The sequence below is a fragment of the Coregonus lavaretus genome, assembly GCF_964263955.1.
Source record: "Coregonus lavaretus genome assembly, contig: HAP1_SCAFFOLD_2459, whole genome shotgun sequence".
Lineage (NCBI taxonomy): Eukaryota > Metazoa > Chordata > Actinopteri > Salmoniformes > Salmonidae > Coregonus > Coregonus lavaretus.
The window spans coordinates 42,501-62,850 of NW_028158644.1; the positions used below are offsets into that span (position 1 = coordinate 42,501).

General features: G+C 45.2%; 1 protein-coding gene across 1 annotated transcript in view; it reads right to left on the reverse strand.

Annotated features, from left to right (window-relative positions):
• LOC311123724 (myc box-dependent-interacting protein 1-like) overlaps positions 1-20,350 on the reverse strand; it is a gene marked incomplete at both ends in the record, with an annotated part of 30,183 nt that overhangs the window by 1,729 nt on the left and 8,104 nt on the right. The window contains 10 exons of the mRNA XM_084197960.1: positions 968-1,027; positions 1,784-2,083; positions 2,836-2,859; positions 7,238-7,357; positions 9,144-9,225; positions 13,036-13,091; positions 13,455-13,530; positions 18,142-18,227; positions 19,389-19,481; positions 19,879-19,992. Coding sequence (XP_084054086.1) covers positions 968-1,027; positions 1,784-2,083; positions 2,836-2,859; positions 7,238-7,357; positions 9,144-9,225; positions 13,036-13,091; positions 13,455-13,530; positions 18,142-18,227; positions 19,389-19,481; positions 19,879-19,992 — 1,011 coding nt within the window. The remainder of the gene's footprint in view (positions 1-967; positions 1,028-1,783; positions 2,084-2,835; positions 2,860-7,237; positions 7,358-9,143; positions 9,226-13,035; positions 13,092-13,454; positions 13,531-18,141; positions 18,228-19,388; positions 19,482-19,878; positions 19,993-20,350) is intronic.

The following is a 20,350-nucleotide window of genomic DNA, read 5'->3' on the forward strand; positions in this document are numbered from 1 at the left end:
TACATCCACTCATTGACCTTGTGCCTGTGCGGGTGTCAGTAACATGTGTGATTGAGACAATTAGAGTTCTCCCACCAGACCTGAGCCCGACGGGCCCCGCCATTATCCATCAGGTTAAGAGCCGGGGTAAGGCCTGTTTCTTCCACCGATAACTAGGATACGGGCAGGGTTCGGGTATCACAAAACTGATCACAAACGTTTTGAAGCTGAGCCATTTTCCTCGTGCTCTGACGCGCAGTACAGTCATATCTGACTAAGATCATAACGTGGTGTCAGAAGCGCTTCAACCTCGTCCAATATAGGACAGATTATTTCACAGAAAATAATACTGTTCCTTGAGTTTTCTCAGAGTTTAGAGTGATGAAAAGTAGCTACCAGCTAACTGCTCTCTCAGAGCAGCCCAAGCGGAGCCGTTGCTATGGATACTCACAGACTCAGAGCCACCATGAGCAGAGCGCATGCAGAGCGAGCTGGGCGCAGGGAGCGAATAACAGACAGAGAGGAGCAGCTAATGGAGGAAGTTATTTCTGGTTTCGGGCAGGGCCGGGCCTTAAATTTGGCAGCAGCAATCGGGCCTGGTTAGGCTGGGTAGGGCCTGAACGTCGCGGGCATGGGAGGGCTTTTCAATGAAGGCCCGTGCGGGGCTCTAAGGACAATCAATCGATTCATAATTGAATCAACTAATCACTCAATCACCAATCACTCAATCAATCTACCAGCCAGCCAACCTACCAGCCAACCTATCAATCAACCTAACAGCCAACCTGCCAGCCAACCTACCAGCTAACCTATCAATCAACCTAACAGCCAACCTACCAGCCAACCTGCCAGCCAACCTACCAGCCAACCTAACAGCCAACCTAACAGCCAATCTACCAGCCAACCTAACAGCCAACCTAACAGCCAATCTACCAGCCAACCTACCAGCCAACCTACCAGCCAACCTACTAATCAAGGTGCCACTTACCTCCTCTGGTGCTGTGGCTGTAGGTGTAGGTGCTGCAGCAGCTGATGGGGGTGTGTCAGCCTGTTGGAGAAGGAGAGAGAGGACCACCTATCACAAACAGCACATCATGATGTCACTCAAATACACACCACAGTCTATCAACTGTCCCCTGTTACAGCCAGACAGTGTTACCAGACTGCAGTCTATCAACTATCCCCTGTTACAGCCAGACAGTGTTACCAGACTGCAGTCTATCAACTATCCCCTGTTACAGCCAGACAGTGTTACCAGACTGCAGTCTATCAACTGTCCCCTGTTACAGCCAGACAGTGTTACCAGACTGCAGTCTATCAACTATCCCCTGTTACAGCCAGACAGTGTTACCAGACTGCAGTCTATCAACTGTCCCCTGTTACAGCCAGACAGTGTTACCAGACTGCAGTCTATCAACTGTCCCCTGTTACAGCCAGACAGTGTTACCAGACTGCAGTCTATCAACTATCCCCTGTTCCAGCCAGACAGTGTTACCAGACTGAAAGACCGAAGGGAGCTGGAGAAACAAGATCCACAGCGCTCTATTTATTTAACCAGGAAGTCCCATTGGAGGTCAGAAGACCTGTTTTTCAAAAAGAATACCTGTCACTCTGTCTACTACTACTGGGAAGAACCAGACAGAACCAGACAAGAACCAGACAGAACCAGACAGAACCAGAGAGCTCCACCATCACGTAGCTACAACTACAGTATCCTCCATCCTATCCTGCTAGACCACCAGGCCAGTGTTGTAGCCGATGCATCCACCCAGCTCCAGATGCATCCTACTCTTTCCCATCGTACCTGGGGCACCCCATCCTCATCATCCCAGCCAGCAGCCTCAGACTCGGCCACGGCAGCGGAAGCAGTGGCTGGGGATATGGATGTAGAGTCAGCAACATCCCCCCAGGAGTCTTCCACCCTCACAGGCAGAGAGCCATCGTCATCCCAGCCTGCCGTGGCGGCAGCTATACCGTCATCCCCACAGCCGGCAGCACGCACCGGCAGGGTACCGTCATCATCCCAGCCGGCAGCACGCACCGGCAGGGTACCATCATCATCCCAGCCCTGGGGCTCCTCTGGTGGAGCAGGAGTTTCCTCAGGCTAGGGGGGGGGGGGCGAGGGGCAGGAGGTGGGGAGGGACAATTAAATGGGCACAATGGGGCATGACCATTGGCATTAGGAAACCCATTGGAAGCCATAGAGACCAGGTTTTCCATGGCAATGGGCAGGGGCGAGGGGTAGGGGCGAGGGGTAGGGGGTAGGGGGTAGGGGTAGGAGCGAGGGTATAGAAGGTAGGGGGGTAGGGGCGAGGGAGTAGGGGCAGTTAAATGGGGTACAATGGGCCATAGGATACCATAGGATACCATAGGAAGCCATAGTGACCAAGCAATGGGTCAGGGTTTCCATGGCAATGAGCCAATTATCAGGGATAATATCAATGCAGGAAATGAATAACAATTAATTTAATGAATTCATTAATTGAAAAATAAGTGGGGGATGTGGCAAAAAAAGTGAAAAGACCAATTAGGAAAGATCATTAGGTTTTAGATAATTACGTTTTAGATAATTACGTTTTTTCAATTCAAAGTAGGCTATTGCTATGGAGTTGGCATGATGGCATGATGGCACAAACAGACTGGCATTCAGGCTACCAGGTAACATCTTGCGCTATATCCATACTTTTGTTGTAGTTTCTATTCTTTTTTACAGCTGAGGAGATTATAATTTAGTTAGGACATGAAAGCAAACCTGAAAACCCTGAAAGCACTATTTTGTTATTCTGAGAGTATCATCTAGACAGTTCCTGTTGGAGGGAATCTATGGCCAATATGGAGTATGATGACTGTGCTTACCTCCCACGTGTCCCATGATACCGCCTTCAGGGGGGTAAAAACAGAAAGGGAGGGAGAGAGGGGTAGAGATGCTCAAAACATGGATAAAACACACAAAACTGAGACTGTGTCTGTCTAATCAACCCCATGCACTTGCAATGTCCCACGTCTAAACGAACAGAAATGGTGAAAACGCTAACGAGTCAACTATACACAGTGGTAATGAATCTCTCTCCACGCAGACTGAACTCAGCCAGGCTCTGAGCAAGTATCATACACGTACAGTGGGGAGAACAAGTATTTGATACACTGCCGATTTTGCAGGTTTTCCTACTTACAAAGCATGTAGAGGTCTGTCATTTTTTATCATAGGTACACTTCAACTGTGAGAGAGAATCTAAAACAAAAATCCAGAAAATCACATTGTATGATTTTTAAGTAATTAATTTGCATTTTATTGCATGACATAAGTCTTTGATCACCTACCAACCAGTAAGAATTATGGCTCTCACAGACCTGTTAGTTTTTCTTTAAGAAGCCCTCCTGTTCTCCACTCATTACCTGTATTAACTGCACCTGTTTGAACTCGTTACCTGTATAAAAGACACCTGTCCACACACTCAATCAAACAGACTCCAACCTCACCACAATGGCCAAGACCAGAGAGCTGTGTAAGGACATCAGGGATAAAATTGTAGACCTGCACAAGGCTGGGATGGGCTACAGGACAATAGGCAAGCAGCTTGGTGAGAAGGCAACAACTGTTGGCGCAATTATTAGAAAATGGAAGAAGTTCAAGATGGCGGTCAATCAACCTCGGTCTGGGGCTCCATGCAAGATCTCACCTCGTGGGGCATCAATGATCATGAGGAAGGTGAGGGATCAGCCCAGAACTACACGGCAGGACCTGGTCAATGACCTGAAGAGAGCTGGGACCACAGTCTCAAAGAAAACCATTAGTAACACACTATGCCATCATGGATTAAAATCCTGCAGCGCACGCAAGGTCCCCCTGCTCAAGCCAGCGCATGTCCAGGCCCGTCTGAAGTTTGCCAATGACCATCTGGATGATCCAGAGGAGGAATGGGAGAAGGTCATGTGGTCTGATGAGACAAAAATATAGGTTTTTGGTCTAAACTCCACTCGCCGTGTTTGGAGGAAGAAGAAGAATGAGTACAACCCCAAAAACACCATCCCAACCATGAAGCATGGAGGTGGAAACATCATTCTTTGTCATTCTGCAAAGGGGACAGGACGACTGCACCGTATTGAGGGGAGGATGGATGGGGCCATGTATCACGATATCTTGGCCAACAACCTCCTTCCCTCAGTAAGAGCATTGAAGATGGGTCGTGGCTGGGTCTTCCAGCATGACAACGACCTGAAACACACAGCCAGGGCAACTAAGGAGTGGCTCCGTAAGAAGCATCTCAAGGTCCTGGAGTGGCCTAGCCAGTCTCCAGACCTGAACCCAATAGAAAATCTTTGGAGGGAGCTGAAAGTCCGTATTGCCCAGTGACAGCCCCGAAACCTGAATGATCTGGAGAAGGTCTGTATGGAGGAGTGGGCCCAAATCCCTGCTGCAGTGTGTGCAAACCTGGTCAAGACCTACAGGAAACGAATGATCTCTGTAATTGCAAACAAAGGTTTCTGTACCAAATATTAAGTTCTGCTTTTCTGATGTATCAAATACTTATGTCATGCAATAAAATGCAAATGAATTACTTAAAAATCATACAATGTGATTTTCTGGATTTTTGTTTCAGATTCCGTCTCTCACAGTTGAAGTGTACCTATGATAAAAATTACAGACCTCTACATGCTCTGTAAGTAAGAAAACCTGCAAAATCGGCAGTGTATCAAATACTTGTTCTCCCCACTGTGTAGGAGCTGATACCAATATGACAGAGCGCCCACTTGACATATTGCCTGCCTGGCCATCTGACAGACCGGGCCAACCCACCTGAGAGGCTGGGGACACGGCTGTGCCACCATGACATGGTGCAGCCAGGTTGGACAGGTCCATGTCCAACAGGTTGGCCCCAGCAGGGCTGTCAAACTGACAGGGGGAGGGAGGAGACGACAAACAGTTAACAGGAGTGGGATTAGCAAGGGTCACACATTATGTGGAGTTGGGGTCAAGTCGAATTGGAAGGGAGTCAATTCAGGAAGAAAACTGAAATTCCAATTAATTCAATAATTGTTATTTTCAATAACTTGTCAGTAATCTGAAAAGGAGAAGCTATTCATTTATGTCCCAAAAAAGTATATATATTTTTATTTTAAATTCAGATAACTTCCTTATTGACCCAACACTGGTGGATGCTCCCCAATAAAATACCTATCAACAAAATATAAACTCTGTTGATATGCAACAGCTTGCTAGGGTTACGATACAGTAAAGCAGTGGTAGGCAACTAGATTTAGCCGCGGGCCGATTTATGTCCGAGTGGATGGTCAGGGTTTTGGCCCGCGGGCCACCTGTTGCTGACCCCTGCAGTAGGGGTTAGGGTAGGGTCAGGGTAGAGTAAGGGTTAGGGTAGGGTTTAGGGTAGAGTAAGGGTTAGGGTAGGGTTTAGGGTAGAGTAAGGGTTAGGGTAGGGTCAGGGTAGAGTTAGGGTTAGGGTAGGGTTTAGGGTAGAGTAAGGGTTAGGGTAGGGTCAGGGTAGAGTTAGGGTTAGGGTAGGGTCAGGGTAGAGTAAGGGTTAGGGTAGGGTCAGGGTAGAGTAAGGGTTAGGGTAGGGTCAGGGTAGAGTAAGGGTTAGGGTAGGGTTTAGGGTAGAGTAAGGGTTAGGGTAGGGTCAGGGTAGAGTAAGGGTTAGGGTAGGGTTTAGGGTAGAGTTAGGGTTAGGGTAGGGTTTAGGGTAGAGTTAGGGTTAGGGTAGGGTTTAGGGTAGAGTAAGGGTTAGGGTAGGGTCAGGGTAGAGTAAGGGTTAGGGTAGGGTTTAGGGTAGAGTTAGGGTTAGGGTAGGGTTTAGGGTAGAGTAAGGGTTAGGGTAGGGTTTAGGGTAGAGTAAGGGTTAGGGTAGGGTCAGGGTAGAGTAAGGGTTAGGGTAGGGTCAGGGTAGAGTTAGGGTTAGGGTAGGGTTTAGGGTAGAGTTAGGGTTAGGGTAGGGTTTAGGGTAGAGTAAGGGTAGGGTCAGGGTAGAGTTAGGGTTAGGGTAGGGTCAGGGTAGAGTTAGGGTTAGGGTAGGGTCAGGGTAGAGTTAGGGTTAGGGTAGGGTTTAGGGTAGAGTAAGGGTTAGGGTAGGGTCAGGGTAGAGTAAGGGTTAGGGTAGGGTTTAGGGTAGAGTAAGGGTTAGGGTAGGGTCAGGGTAGAGTAAGGGTTAGGGTAGGGTTTAGGGTAGAGTTAGGGTTAGGGTAGGGTCAGGGTAGAGTAAGGGTTAGGGTAGGGTCAGGGTAGAGTAAGGGTTAGGGTAGGGTTTAGGGTAGAGTAAGGGTTAGGGTAGGGTCAGGGTAGAGTAAGGGTTAGGGTAGGGTCAGGGTAGAGTAAGGGTTAGGGTAGGGTTTAGGGTAGAGTAAGGGTTAGGGTAGGGTCAGGGTAGAGTAAGGGTAGGGTCAGGGTAGAGTAAGGGTTAGGGTAGGGTCAGGGTAGAGTCAAACCAAACCAATAAATAAATAAATACAATAATTTCATAGACAGTGTTTTCTAACCCTCTTTTATTTCATAAACCCACAGGTGATTTCCGCTGTGACTCCTAGATGTCCACATAAGATGGCTTTTATTAGTTTTAGGAAAAGGCACAATTGAGGTTAGACTTTTATTGTGAAATTCCCTTGATTTTTAATTTAGGATAAGTTTTCCTTTTGAAGGCAAGTGAAGCCCCAGCTAGAACAAGAATACAATGATTGTGAAGGAATATATTCATGTTGATCTACACTGCAACCTGCCGCCAAAAAATACCCCCCGTCAAGGTATGACAAAAAAATATATCGACTGCAGGAAATGCACCAATTATGTACAATTAATTATGTACAATTAAAATAAATATACAATAAGTGCTTTTCATGCATAAAAAAGGGTCAGGGTAGAGTTAGGGTTAGGGTACAGTTAGGGTAGGGGTTAGGGTAGGGTCAGGGTTAGGGGTTAGGGTAGGGGTTAGGGTAGAGTAAGGGTTAGGGTACAGTTAGGCTTAGGTTAATAATAATAATATGCCATTTAGCAGATGCTTTTATCCAAAGCGACTTACAGTCATGTGCACATACATTTTTACGTATGGGTGGTTCCGGGGATCGAACCCACTACCCTGGGCGTTACCAGCGCCGTGCTCTACCAGCGGCGTGCTCTACCAGCGGCGTGCTCTACCAGCGCCGTGCTCTACCAGTGCCGTGCTCTACCAGCGCCGTGCTCTACCAGCGCCGTGCTCTACCAGCGCCGTGCTCTACCAGCTGAGCTACAGAGGTAACAGATAACAGTACGTACCTGTGTTGGGGATGTGACACTGATGTCAGGAGCAGCAGCATCAAACAGGTTAATTATGTTTTCTGGTTTCATGTCCCGACAGGGGCTGGATTCAGGCCGCGGCGGCATCGCTGGTCTCAGCTACATGTAATGATGGAGAGAAAATACAGGTAAAAACATGGGTTAAAACATGGGTTGACTTGACAGCACAAACAGATATAAATGTGTATAAATAGTTTTATCAATGCTCATAAAGGCCAGCATGTGTCTCTCCTGATAGTTGGTAATAGACTAGACAGAGCCAGCATGTGTCTCTCCTGATAGTTGGTAATAGACTAGACAGAGCCAGCATGTGTCTCTCCTGACAGTTGGTAATAGACTAGACAGAGCCAGCATGTGTCTCTCCTGCCAGTTGGTAATAGACTAGACAGAGCCAGCATGTGAGTGTCTTAAGAGATTTACATTTTGATAATAAGTGGTAAGCTGAGTTCAACAAAGGATTTACATTTGGGATAATAAGAGGTTTGAAATTTGGATATTGCGCTGATTGAAATTTGGATAATAAGAGGAATTGAAATGTGGATAATAAGAGGAATTGAAATGTGGATAATAAGCTGATTGAAATTTGGATAATAAGAGGTTTGAAATGTAGATAATAAGAGATAGTATTACTATTAAGTACTGAGTGAATGAGAGCTGTCAGAGGAATAGCTTCGGTGTGAAAGAGATGCGTGTCTGAATGGATACCCCCAACCAGTTCTGTGTGAGCTGAGTTTTTCGATCCATAACGTTATCTAGGGGTTCTGTCCCCCCACCGCCGGTCGATCTACAGGTAGTGAGCACTGACAGGAGAAGCCATTGAAAAGTTTGAGAGGGTAACAGCTGAGATGGGTAAGGGCTGTTCAGAGAAGCCCCACCGACGGCTGTCCATAGGCATTTCTGGGAATTGTCTATGTGGTCTGGGACCACTGATATTTCCTCGAGAACATGACATGTGTAGCTGGCTGCTCTGTGGTCGTTGCTGGTGGTGTGGATGTGAATACCTAAGAATTATAACGTTATATAGGGATTCTGTATGTGAAGATATGAAAGGAGAGATTATTATTCCTGAATATGCTGTGTGAATAGAACACGAGTGTAAAGGAGGTACAGTATAATGGGTTACTAGAGATTTGATAAAGTAACACACTCTGTGATACAACTGCATCAATTGTCTTAAAACCTATAGCACAGAAATATTCCATCACCTGAGAACGTAGAAAACCCTCCAATATCCGCAGCAGAACCACCTGCGCATCATCACATGTTGTTTATTTACTAAAGTGCCCCTTGCGGGCTCAGCTATGCAACAACTCAAGGTCCGCATCACCGAATATAAGTAATCCATTCGTAGAAATGTCCAACAGTGTCCTGTTGCCAAGCACTTCACAGAATTAAAATCATGACATTACAACACTCAAGTTGATTGCGATAGAGAAAGTTCACATGCACTGTAGGAGTGGGGACATTGATAACCTCCTACTAAAACAGGAATGCTTCTGGCTCCACCACCTGGACAGTCTCCCCTGTTAATGAGGACATTTACTGTAGAAGGACAGAGTGACAGCAGAGAAGGGGGGGTGAGTTGGTGACATGCACAGTGATGTGGGCTGGTGTGGGAAAAAAATGCCGAATTATTTTCGCAGTCCGCCCCTGATCTGTTGTCTGTTGTTCTCTCTTAATCATGTGTGTGTTTTTGTGTTCAGGCCCGCGTGAACGTCTGTCTGTGCCTGCCTTGAAAAACTTCCCCATAGACTTGTAGCAAACAGTTTCCAGAGGACCGTGTATGTGTGTGTGTGTGTGAATGTGTGTGTGTGTGTGTGTGTGTGTGTGTGTGTGTGTGTGTGTGAATGTGAATGTGTGTGTGTGTGTGTGCATGCTAAAGTACCTTGGAGGGAGATTTAGGGATGGGTGGCGGTCCTCCTGAACTCAGAGTGTGATTGGCTGGACTTGCTCCTCTGGGGAGCTCACTAGAGAGAGAGACAAGAACGGAGAGATAGAGAGAGAGGGAAGAAAGGAGAAAGGAGGGGGAGAGACAGACAGACAGACAGACAGACAGACAGACAGACAGACAGACAGACAGACAGACAGACAGACAGACAGACAGACAGACAGACAGACAGACAGACAGACAGACAGACAGACAGACAGACAGACAGACAGAGAGAGAGAGAGAGAGAGAGAGAGAGAGAGAGAGAGAGAGAGAGAGAGAGAGAGAGAGAGAGAGAGAGAGAGAGAGAGAGAGAGAAACAGTACTGAATGACTTGCTTCTTAGGGGAATGCACTGAGTGTGACCAAGTCCAGTCCAGTCTAAAGAGAAAATGTCAGCAGCAAGCCGGAGCTGTAATGTCATGCAGGTATAGGAGACTCAGAAGGTCCAGCACCTCCTTCTCTTCCCGTGCAAGCTGGATCCAGTACAGAATGGAATGTGCCGGTTATGTTATAGCGAGCAGTGATGGCACCCTTACAGTCTTTACAGCTCAATGCAGATATTCTAAAGCGGTGTATCCCACAACTCTCCTCGTCTACCTCAGCTAATATTGTCTCTCTTTCTGTTGTAGCAGTTGAGCCTGGGGACGAGATTACCCCAGTTCCACTTATTTTATGTATTCTATTATAATCAACTGGTCAACTAATCACAAAGCCCTTCGTTGGTTGAATCAGGTGTGCTAGTTACAGTTGAGGTCGGAAGTTTACATACACTTAGGTTGGAGTCATTAAAACATGTTTTTCAACCACTCCACAAATGTCTTGTTAACAAACTATAGTTTTGGCAAGTCGGTTAGGACATCTACTTTGTGCATGACACAAGTAATTTATCCTACAATTGTTTACAGGCAGATTATTTCACTTATAATTCACTGTATCACAATTCCAGTGGGTCAGAAGTTTACATACACTAAGTTGACTGTGCCTTTAAACAGCTTGGAAAATTCCAGAAAATGATGTCATGGCTTTAGAAGCTTCTGATAGGCTAATTGACATCATTTTAGTCAATTGGAGGTGTACGTGTGGATGTATTTCAAGGCCTACCTTCAAACTCAGTGCCTCTTTGCTTGACATCATGGGAAAATCAAAAGAAATCAGCCAAGACCTCAGAAAAAAATAGTAGACCTCCACAAGCCGTCATACTGCTCAGGAAGGAGACGCGTTCTGTCTGCTAGAGATGAATGTACTTTGGTGCGAAAAGTGCAAATCAATCCCAGAACAACAGCAAAGGACCTTGTGAAGATGCTGGAGGAAACAGGTACAACAGGTGCTTCATGGTTGGGATGGTGTTCTTCGGCTTGCAAGCAACCCCCTTTTTCCTCCAAACATAATGATGGTCATTATGGCCAAACAGTTCTATTTTTGTTTCATCAGACCAGAGGACATTTCTCCAAAAAGTACAATCTTTGTCCCCATTTGCAGTTGCAAACCGTAGTCTGGCTATTTTATGGCGGTTTTGGAGCAGTGGCTTCTTCCTTGCTGAGCGGCCTTTCAGGTTATGTCGATATAGGACTCGTTTTACTGTGGATATAGATACTTTTGTACCTGTTTCCTCCAGCATCTTCACAAGGTCCTTTGCTGTTGTTCTGGGATTGATTTGCACTTTTCACACCAAAGTACGTTCATCTCTAGGAGACAGAACGCGTCTCCGTCCTGAGCGGTATGACGGCTGCGTGGTCCCATGGTGTTTATACTTGAGTACTATTGTTTGTACAGATGAACGTGGTACCTTCAGGCGTTTGGAAATTGCTCCCAAGGATGAACCAGACTTGTGGAGGTCTACAAAAATTTTTTTGAGGTCTGGGCTGATTTCTTTTGACTTTTCCATGATGTCAAGCAAAGAGGCACTGAGTTTGAAGGTAGGCTTTGAAATACACTACTCAAAAAAATAAAGGGAACACTTAAACAACACATCCTAGATCTGAATGAATGAAATAATCTTATTAAATACTTTTTTCTTTACATAGTTGAATGTGCTGACAACAAAATCACACAAAAACTATCAATGGAAATCTAATTTATCAACCCATGGAGGTCTGGATTTGGAGTCACACTCAAAATTAAAGTGGAAAACCACACTACAGGCTGATCCAACTTTGATGTAATGTCCTTAAAACAAGTCAAAATGAGGCTCAGTAGTGTGTGTGGCCTCCACGTGCCTGTATGACCTCCCTACAACGCCTGGGCATGCTCCTGATGAGGTGGTGGATGGTCTCCTGAAGGATCTCCTCCCAGACCTGGACTAAAGCATCCGCCAACTCCTGGACAGTCTGTGGTGCAACGTGGCGTTGGTGGATGGAGTGAGACATGATGTCCCAGATGTGCTCAATTGGATTCAGGTCTGGGGAATGGGCGGGCCAGTCCATAGCATCAATGCCTTCCTCTTGCAGGAACTGCTGACACACTCCAGCCACATGAGGTCTAGCATTGTCTTGCATTAGGAGGAACCCAGGGCCAACCACACCAGCATATGGTCTCACAAGGGGTCTGAGAATCTCATCTCGGTACCTAATGGCAGTCAGGCTACCTCTGGCGAGCACATGGAGGGCTTTGCGGCCCCCCAAAGAAATGCCACCCCACACCATGACTGACCCACCGCCAAACCGGTCATGCTGGAGGATGTTGCAGGCAGCAGAACATTCTCCAGGGCGTCTCCAGACTCTGTCACGTCTGTCACATGTGCTCAGTGTGAACCTGCTTTCATCTGTGAAGAGCACAGGGCGCCAGTGGTGAATTTGCCAATCTTGGTGTTCTCTGGCAAATGCAAAACGTCCTGCACGGTGTTGGGCTGTAAGCACAACCCCCACCTGTGGACGTCGGGCCCTCATACCACCCTCATGGAGTCTGTTTCTGACCGTTTGAGCAGACACATGCACATTTGTGGCCTGCTGGAGGTCATTTTGCAGGGCTCTGGCAGTGCTCCTCCTGCTCCTCCTTGCACAAAGGCGGAGGTAGCGGTCCTGCTGCTGGGTTGTTGCCCTCCTACGGCCTCCTCCACGTCTCCTGGTGTACTGGCCTGTCTCCTGGTAGCGCCTCCATGCTCTGGACACTACGCTGACAGACACAGCAAACCTTCATGCCACAACTCGCATTGATGTGCCATCCTGGATGAGCTGCACTACCTGAGCCACTTGTGTGGGTTGTAGACTCCATCTCATGCTGCCACTAGAGTGAAAGCACCGCCAGCATTCAAAAGTGACCAAAACATCAGCCAGGAAGCATAGGAACTGAGAAGTGGTCTGTGGTCACCACCTGCAGAACCACTCCTTTATTGGGGGTGTCTTGCTAATTGCCTATAATTTCCACCTGTTGTCTATTCCATTTGCACAACAGCATGTGAAATTTATTGTCAATCAGTGTTGTTTCCTAAGTGGACAGTTTGATTTCACAGAAGTGTGAATGACTTGGAGTTACATTGTGTTGTTTAAGTGTTCCCTTTATTTGTTTGAGCAGTGTACATCCACAGGTACACCTCCAACTGACTCAAATGATGTCAATTAGCCTATCAGAAGCTTCTAAAGCCATGACATCATTTTCTGGAATTTTCCAAGCTGTTTAAAGGCACAGTCAACTTAGTGTATGTAAACTTCTGACCCACTGGAATTGTGATACAGTGAATTATATGTGAAATAATCTGTCTGTAAACAAAGTAGATGTCCTAACCGACTTGCCAAAACCATAGTTTGTTAACAAGAAATGTGTGGAGTGGTTGAAAAACAAGTTTTAATGACTCCAACCTAAGTGTATGTAAACTTCCGACTTCAACTGTAAATACAATAACAGAAACTCACCCAGACATGTCCTGTCTCTCCAGTTTGACAAGAACATCGTACAGATTCTGGTCCAGCTGCATACGGTGTGTATAAAAGAGAGGGAGAGAGATAGAGAGAGAGAGAGAGAGGGAGAGGGAGAGGGATAGAGAGAGAGGGAGAGGGATAGAGAGAGAGAGAGAGAGAGAGAGAGAGAGAGAGAGAGAGAGAGAGAGAGAGAGAGAGGAGGGAGAGAGAGAGAGAGAGAGAGAGAGGGATAGAGAGAGAGAGAGAGAGAGAGAGAGAGAGAGAGAGAGAGAGAGAGAGAGGGAGAGGGAGAGGGAGAGAGAGAGAGAGAGAGAGAAGGTATCAAATCTTGGATATCCATGGACTTCTTGGTTACACCAACACGCAAGTCATCATTCAGAAGATCAGTAACTTGGGATGGACAACAGGCTCACCTTCCCCATCTCCTTGTGGAACTTCTCCTCAAAGCCAGCCATACTCTGGAAGGTGCTTACGTAGAAGCCAACACGACTATGGAGACACAGAGAGGGGATGGAGATGGAGAAAAGAGATGGAAGGGGGAGAGAGATTTTACAAATAATTCTTATAAACCTTATTGAAATGACATGTCTTAAGTGCATAGCTAGTACTGTCTATAATATCGAACACTACAAATACATATATTCTAATTTTTCTTCCATTCCAGACATACCTTTTCCATAGTGAGACGTACCTGTTCCATAGTGATATGTACCTGTTCCATAGTGATATGTACCTGTTCCATAGTGATATGTACCTGTTCCATAGTGATATGTACCTGTTCCATAGTGAGACGTACCTGTTCCATAGTGATATGTACCTGTTCCATAGTGATATGTACCTGTTCCATAGTGAGACGTACCTGTTCCATAGTGATATGTACCTGTTCCATAGTGATATGTACCTGTTCCATAGTGATATGTACCTGTTCCATAGTGATATGTACCTGTTCCATAGTGATACGTACCTGTTCCATAGTGATATGTACCTGTTCCATAGTGATACGTACCTGTTCCATAGTGATATGTACCTGTTCCATAGTGATATGTACCTGTTCCATAGTGATATGTATCTGTTCCATAGTGAGACGTACCTGTTCCATAGTGATATGTACCTGTTCCATAGTGATATTACCTGTTCTATAGTGATATGTACCTGTTCCATAGTGAGACGTACCTGTTCCATAGTGATATGTACCTGTTCCATAGTGATATGTACCTGTTCCATAGGGAGACATACCTGTTCCATAGTGAGACGTACCTGTTCCATAGTGATATGTATCTGTTCCATAGTGAGATTTACCTGTTCCATAGGGAGACATACCTGTTCCATAGTGAGACCTACCTGTTCCATAGTGATATGTACCTGTTCCATAGTGATATGTACCTGTTCCATAGTGATATGTACCTGTTCCATAGTGATATGTATCTGTTCCATAGTGAGACGTACCTGTTCCATAGTGATATGTACCTGTTCCATAGTGAGATGTACCTGTTCCATAGTGATACGTACCTGTTCCATAGTGATATGTACCTGTTCCATAGTGATATGTACCTGTTCCATAGTGATATGTACCTGTTCCATAGTGATATGTATCTGTTCCATAGTGAGACGTACCTGTTCCATAGTGATATGTACCTGTTCCATAGTGAGATGTACCTGTTTCATAGTGATATGTACCTGTTCCATAGTGATACGTACCTGTTCCATAGTGATATGTACCTGTTCCATAGTGATATGTATCTGTTCCAAAGTGAGACGTACCTGTTCCATAGTGATACGTACCTGTTCCACAGTGATACGTACCTGTTCCATAGTGATACGTACCTGTTCCATAGTGATATGTACCTGTTCCATAGTGATATGTACCTGTTCCATAGTGATATGTATCTGTTCCATAGTGATATGTACCTGTTCCATAGTGATATGTACCTGTTCCATAGTGATATGTACCTGTTCCATAGTGATATGTACCTGTTCCATAGTGATATGTACCTGTTCCATAGTGAGACGTACCTGTTCCATAGTGATATGTATCTGTTCCATAGTGATATGTACCTGTTCCAAAGTGATATGTACCTGTTCCATAGTGATATGTACCTGTTCCATAGTGATATGTACCTGTTCCATAGTGATATGTACATGTTCCATAGTGATATGTACCTGTGCCATAGTGATACGTATCTGTTTCATAGTGAGATTTACCTGTTCCATAGGGAGACATACCTGTTCCATAGTGATATGTACCTGTTCCATAGTGATATGTGCCTGTTCCATAGTGATATGTATCTGTTCCATAGTGATATGTACCCGTTCCATAGTGATATGTACCTGTTCCATAGTGATATGTACCTGTTCCATAGTGATATGTACCTGTTCCATAGTGATATGTACCTGTTCCATAGTGAGACGTACCTGTTCCATAGTGATATGTACCTGTTCCATAGTGATATGTACCTGTTCCATAGTGATATGTACCTGTTCCATAGTGATATGTACCTGTTCCATAGTGATATGTACCTGTTCCATAGTGATATGTACCTGTTCCATAGTGATATGTACATTTTCCATAGTGATATGTACCTGTTCCATAGTGATATGTATCTGTTCCATAGTGATATGTATCTGTTCCATAGTGATACGTACCTGTTTCATAGTGAGATTTACCTGTTCCATAGGGAGACATACCTGTTCCATAGTGATATGTACCTGTTCCATAGTGATATGTACCTGTTCCATAGTGAGACGTACCTGTTCCATAGTGATATGTACCTGTTCCATAGTGATACGTACCTGTTCCATAGTGATATGTACCTGTTCCATAGTGATATGTACCTGTTCCATAGTGATATGTACCTGTTCCATAGTGATATGTACCTGTTCCATAGTGATATGTACCTGTTCCATAGTGATATGTACCTGTTCTATAGTGAGACGTACCTGTTTCATAGTGAGACGTACCTGTTCCATAGTGAGACGTACCTGTTCCATAGTGAGACCTACCTGTTTCATAGTGAGATTTACCTGTTCCATAAGGAGACATACCTGTTCCATAGTGATATGTACCTGTTCCATAGTGATATGTACCTGTTCCATAGTGATATGTACCTGTTCCATAGTGATACGTACCTGTTCCATAGTGATATGTACCTGTTCCATAGTGATACGTACCTGTTCCATAGTGATATGTACCTGTTCCATAGTGATATGTACCTGTTCCATAGTGATACGTACCTGTTCCATAGTGATACGTACCTGTTCCATAGTGATACGTACCTGTTCCATAGTGATATGTACCTGTTCCATAGTGAGACGTACCTGTTCCACAGTGATATGTACCTGTTCCATAGTGAGATGTACCTGTTCCATAGTGAGACGTACCTGTTCCATAGTGATATGTACCTGTTCTATAGTGATACGTAACTGTTTCATAGTGAGACGTACCTGTTCCATAGTGAGACGTACCTGTTCCATAGTGATATGTACCTGTTCCATAGTGAGACCTACCTGTTTCATAGTGAGATTTACCTGTTCCATAGGGAGACATACCTGTTCCATAGTGATATGTACCTGTTCCATAGTGATATGTACCTGTTCCATAGTGATATGTACCTGTTCCATAGTGAGACGTACCTGTTCCATAGTGAGACGTACCTGTTCCATAGTGAGACGTACCTGTTCCATAGTGATACGTACCTGTTTCATAGTGAGACGTACCTGTTCCATAGTGATATGTACCTGTTTCATAGTGAGATGTACCTGTTCCATAGGGAGACATACCTGTTCCATAGTGATATGTACCTGTTCCATAGTGAGACGTACCTGTTCCATAGTGATATGTACCTGTTCCATAGTGATATGTACCTGTTCCATAGTGATATGTACCTGTTCCATAGTGATATGTAACTGTTCCATAGTGATATGTACCTGTTCCATAGTGATATGTACCTGTTCCATAGTGAGACGTACCTGTTCCATAGTGAGACGTACCTGTTTCATAGTGAGACGTACCTGTTCCATAGTGATATGTACCTGTTCCATAGTGATATGTATCTGTTCCATAGTGATATGTACCTGTTCCATAGTGATATGTACCTGTTCCATAGTGAGACGTACCTGTTCCATAGTGATACGTACCTGTTCCATAGTGATACGTACCTGTTCCATAGTGATATGTACCTGTTTCATAGTGATATCTACCTGTTCCATAGTGATATGTACCTGTTCCATAGTGATATGTACCTGTTCCATAGTGAGACGTACCTGTTCCATAGTGATATGTACCTGTTCCATAGTGATATGTACCTGTTCCATAGTGATATGTACCTGTTCCATAGTGATATGTACCTGTTCCATAGTGAGACGTACCTGTTCCATAGTGAGACGTACCTGTTTCATAGTGAGACGTACCTGTTCCATAGTGATATGTACCTGTTCCATAGTGATATGTACCTGTTCCATAGTGATATGTATCTGTTCCATAGTGATATGTACCTGTTCCATAGTGATATGTACCTGTTCCATAGTGAGACGTACCTGTTCCATAGTGAGACGTACCTGTTCCATAGTGAGATGTACCTGTTCCATAGTGATATGTACCTGTTCCATAGTGATATGTACCTGTTCCATAGTGATATGTACCTGTTCCATAGTGAGACGTACCTGTTCCATAGTGATATGTACCTGTTCCATAGTGAGACGTACCTGTTCCATAGTGAGACGTACCTGTTCCATAGTGATACGTACCTGTTTCATAGTGAGACGTACCTGTTCCATAGTGATATGTACCTGTTTCATAGTGAGATTTACCTGTTCCATAGGGAGACATACCTGTTCCATAGTGATATGTACCTGTTCCATAGTGATATGTACCTGTTCCATAGTGAGACGTACCTGTTCCATAGTGATATGTACCTGTTCCATAGTGATATGTACCTGTTCCATAGTGATACGTACCTGTTCCATAGTGATATGTACCTGTTCCATAGTGATATGTACCTGTTCCATAGTGATATGTACCTGTTCCATAGTGAGACGTACCTGTTCCATAGTGATATGTACCTGTTCCATAGTGATATGTACCTGTTCCATAGTGAGACGTACCTGTTCCATAGTGAGGGCAGTTCCTCCTGCAGATCTTCATTAATCTCCTCAAACACCTTCTGAGCTCTCTCCAACTCATCCTCCGCCTGACACACACAGACACACAGACACACAGACACAGACACAGACACAGACACAGACACACACACACACACACACACACACACACACAATATCTGTCACAAGGCTCTGATGATTCTTTTTATCGCTTCCTGTTCCAATACACTACACACTGCGTGGACAAAACATTATGAACACCTGCTCGTCCCGTTCCAATACGCTACACACTGAGTGGACAAAACATTATGAACACCTGCTCGTCCCGTTCCAATACGCTACACACTGAGTGGACAAAACATTATGAACACCTGCTCGTCCCGTTCCAATACGCTACACACTGAGGGGACAAAACATTATGAACACCTGCTCGTCCCGTTCCAATACGCTACACACTGAGTGGACAAAACATTATGAACACCTGCTCTTCCCGTTCCAATACGCTACACACTGAGTGGACAAAACATTATGAACACCTGCTTTTCCCGTTCCAATACGCTACACACTGAGTGGACAAAACATTATGAACACTACACACGACAGACTGACCAGGTGAATGATTAAGGGGAGGAGACAGGTTAAAGAAGGATTTGTATTTATTGTGTATGTGTTCCATTCAGACGGTGAATGGGCAAGACAAAATATTTAAGTGTCTTTGAACTGGGTATGGTAGTAGGAGCCAGACGCACCGGTTTGTGCAAGAACTGCAACGCTGCTGGGTTTTTCCACGACTAGCCAACTACTTGGCCAACGACTAGCCAACTACTGGCCAATAACTAGCCAACTACTAGCCAACTACTAGCCAACTACTGGCCAATAACTAGCCAACTACTGGCCAACTACTAGCCAACTACTTGGCCAACGACTAGCCAACTACTGGCCAACTACTAGCCAACTACTAGCCAACTACTAGCCAACTACTAGCCAACTACTGGCCAACTACTAGCCAACTACTAGCCAACTACTAGCCAACTACTAGCCAACTACTGGCCAACTACTAGCCAACTACTAGCCAACTACTAGCCAACTACTAGCCAACTACTTGGCCAGCGACTGGCCATCGACTGGCCAAATGGAGACTCTTTCTAAAGTTTTAAAGCTATTGCAGGCAGATTATATACTAGACTCGATTCTTAAATCCCCATGAAAGCAGTAGTCGACAGGGTGGTTGACAAGGGTGATGGACCCACCTGGTTCCTGGAGAGGTTACTCTGAGCAATGTTGTGGGCTGACAGGATGCCCTGAGCCCAAACTGGAGTGGCCCTCTCCAACAGAGACGCTGGCTGGAGGTAGGAAGAGAGAGGATAATATATAGAGAGGGAGGGAAGAGAGAGGATAATATATAGAGAGGGAGGGAAGAGAGAGAGAGAGAGAGAGAGAGAGAGAGAGACAAAGAGAGAGAGAGAGACAGAGAGAGAGAGAGAGAGAGAGAGAGAGAGAGAGAGAGAGAGAGAGAGAGAGAGAGAGAGAGACAAAGAGAGAGAGAGAGAGCGAGAGAAAGATAGAGAGAACAAGAGAGAGAGAGAGGGAGAGAGGGAGAGAGAGAGAGAGAGTCATTTTCAACAGATATATTTAGTTCAGAGTAAATTACTGGGAAAAGACAACAGATTGATGTTAATTACAGAATTAACACTGAATTAAAAAGTGCCACATATCCAGTGTTGGGAGAGGTTCTGTTACCTTGGTGATCTTGATGCCCCCATCCTTTCCTTTCTTCCCCTTATTGGTAGAAGGGTGGTTGTGTCTGGCGCTGTCGTAATCCACAAGCTTCCTGTCACGCTTAGCGATACGAGACTGAAAAAGAACAACATGACTTTACTGTCCAGAGAAACGGGGGGGGGAGGGGGGGGAGTGAGAAAGACTAACACACGTGATGAGAGCAGGTCGGTAGGCAGTATGTATGAATCAAAGCTAATCATCAGGAAGGGAGTACGATGATGACGATCCTACCTTAATGTCAGGGAACTGCCCCAGATAGGATCCTACCTTAATATCAGGGAACTGCCCCATATAGGATCCTACCTTAATATCAGGGAACTGTTCCAGATATTATCCTACCTTAATATCAGGGAACTGTTCCAGATAGGATCCTACCTTAATATCAGGGAACTGCCCCAGATAGGATCCTACCTTAATATCAGGGAACTGCCCC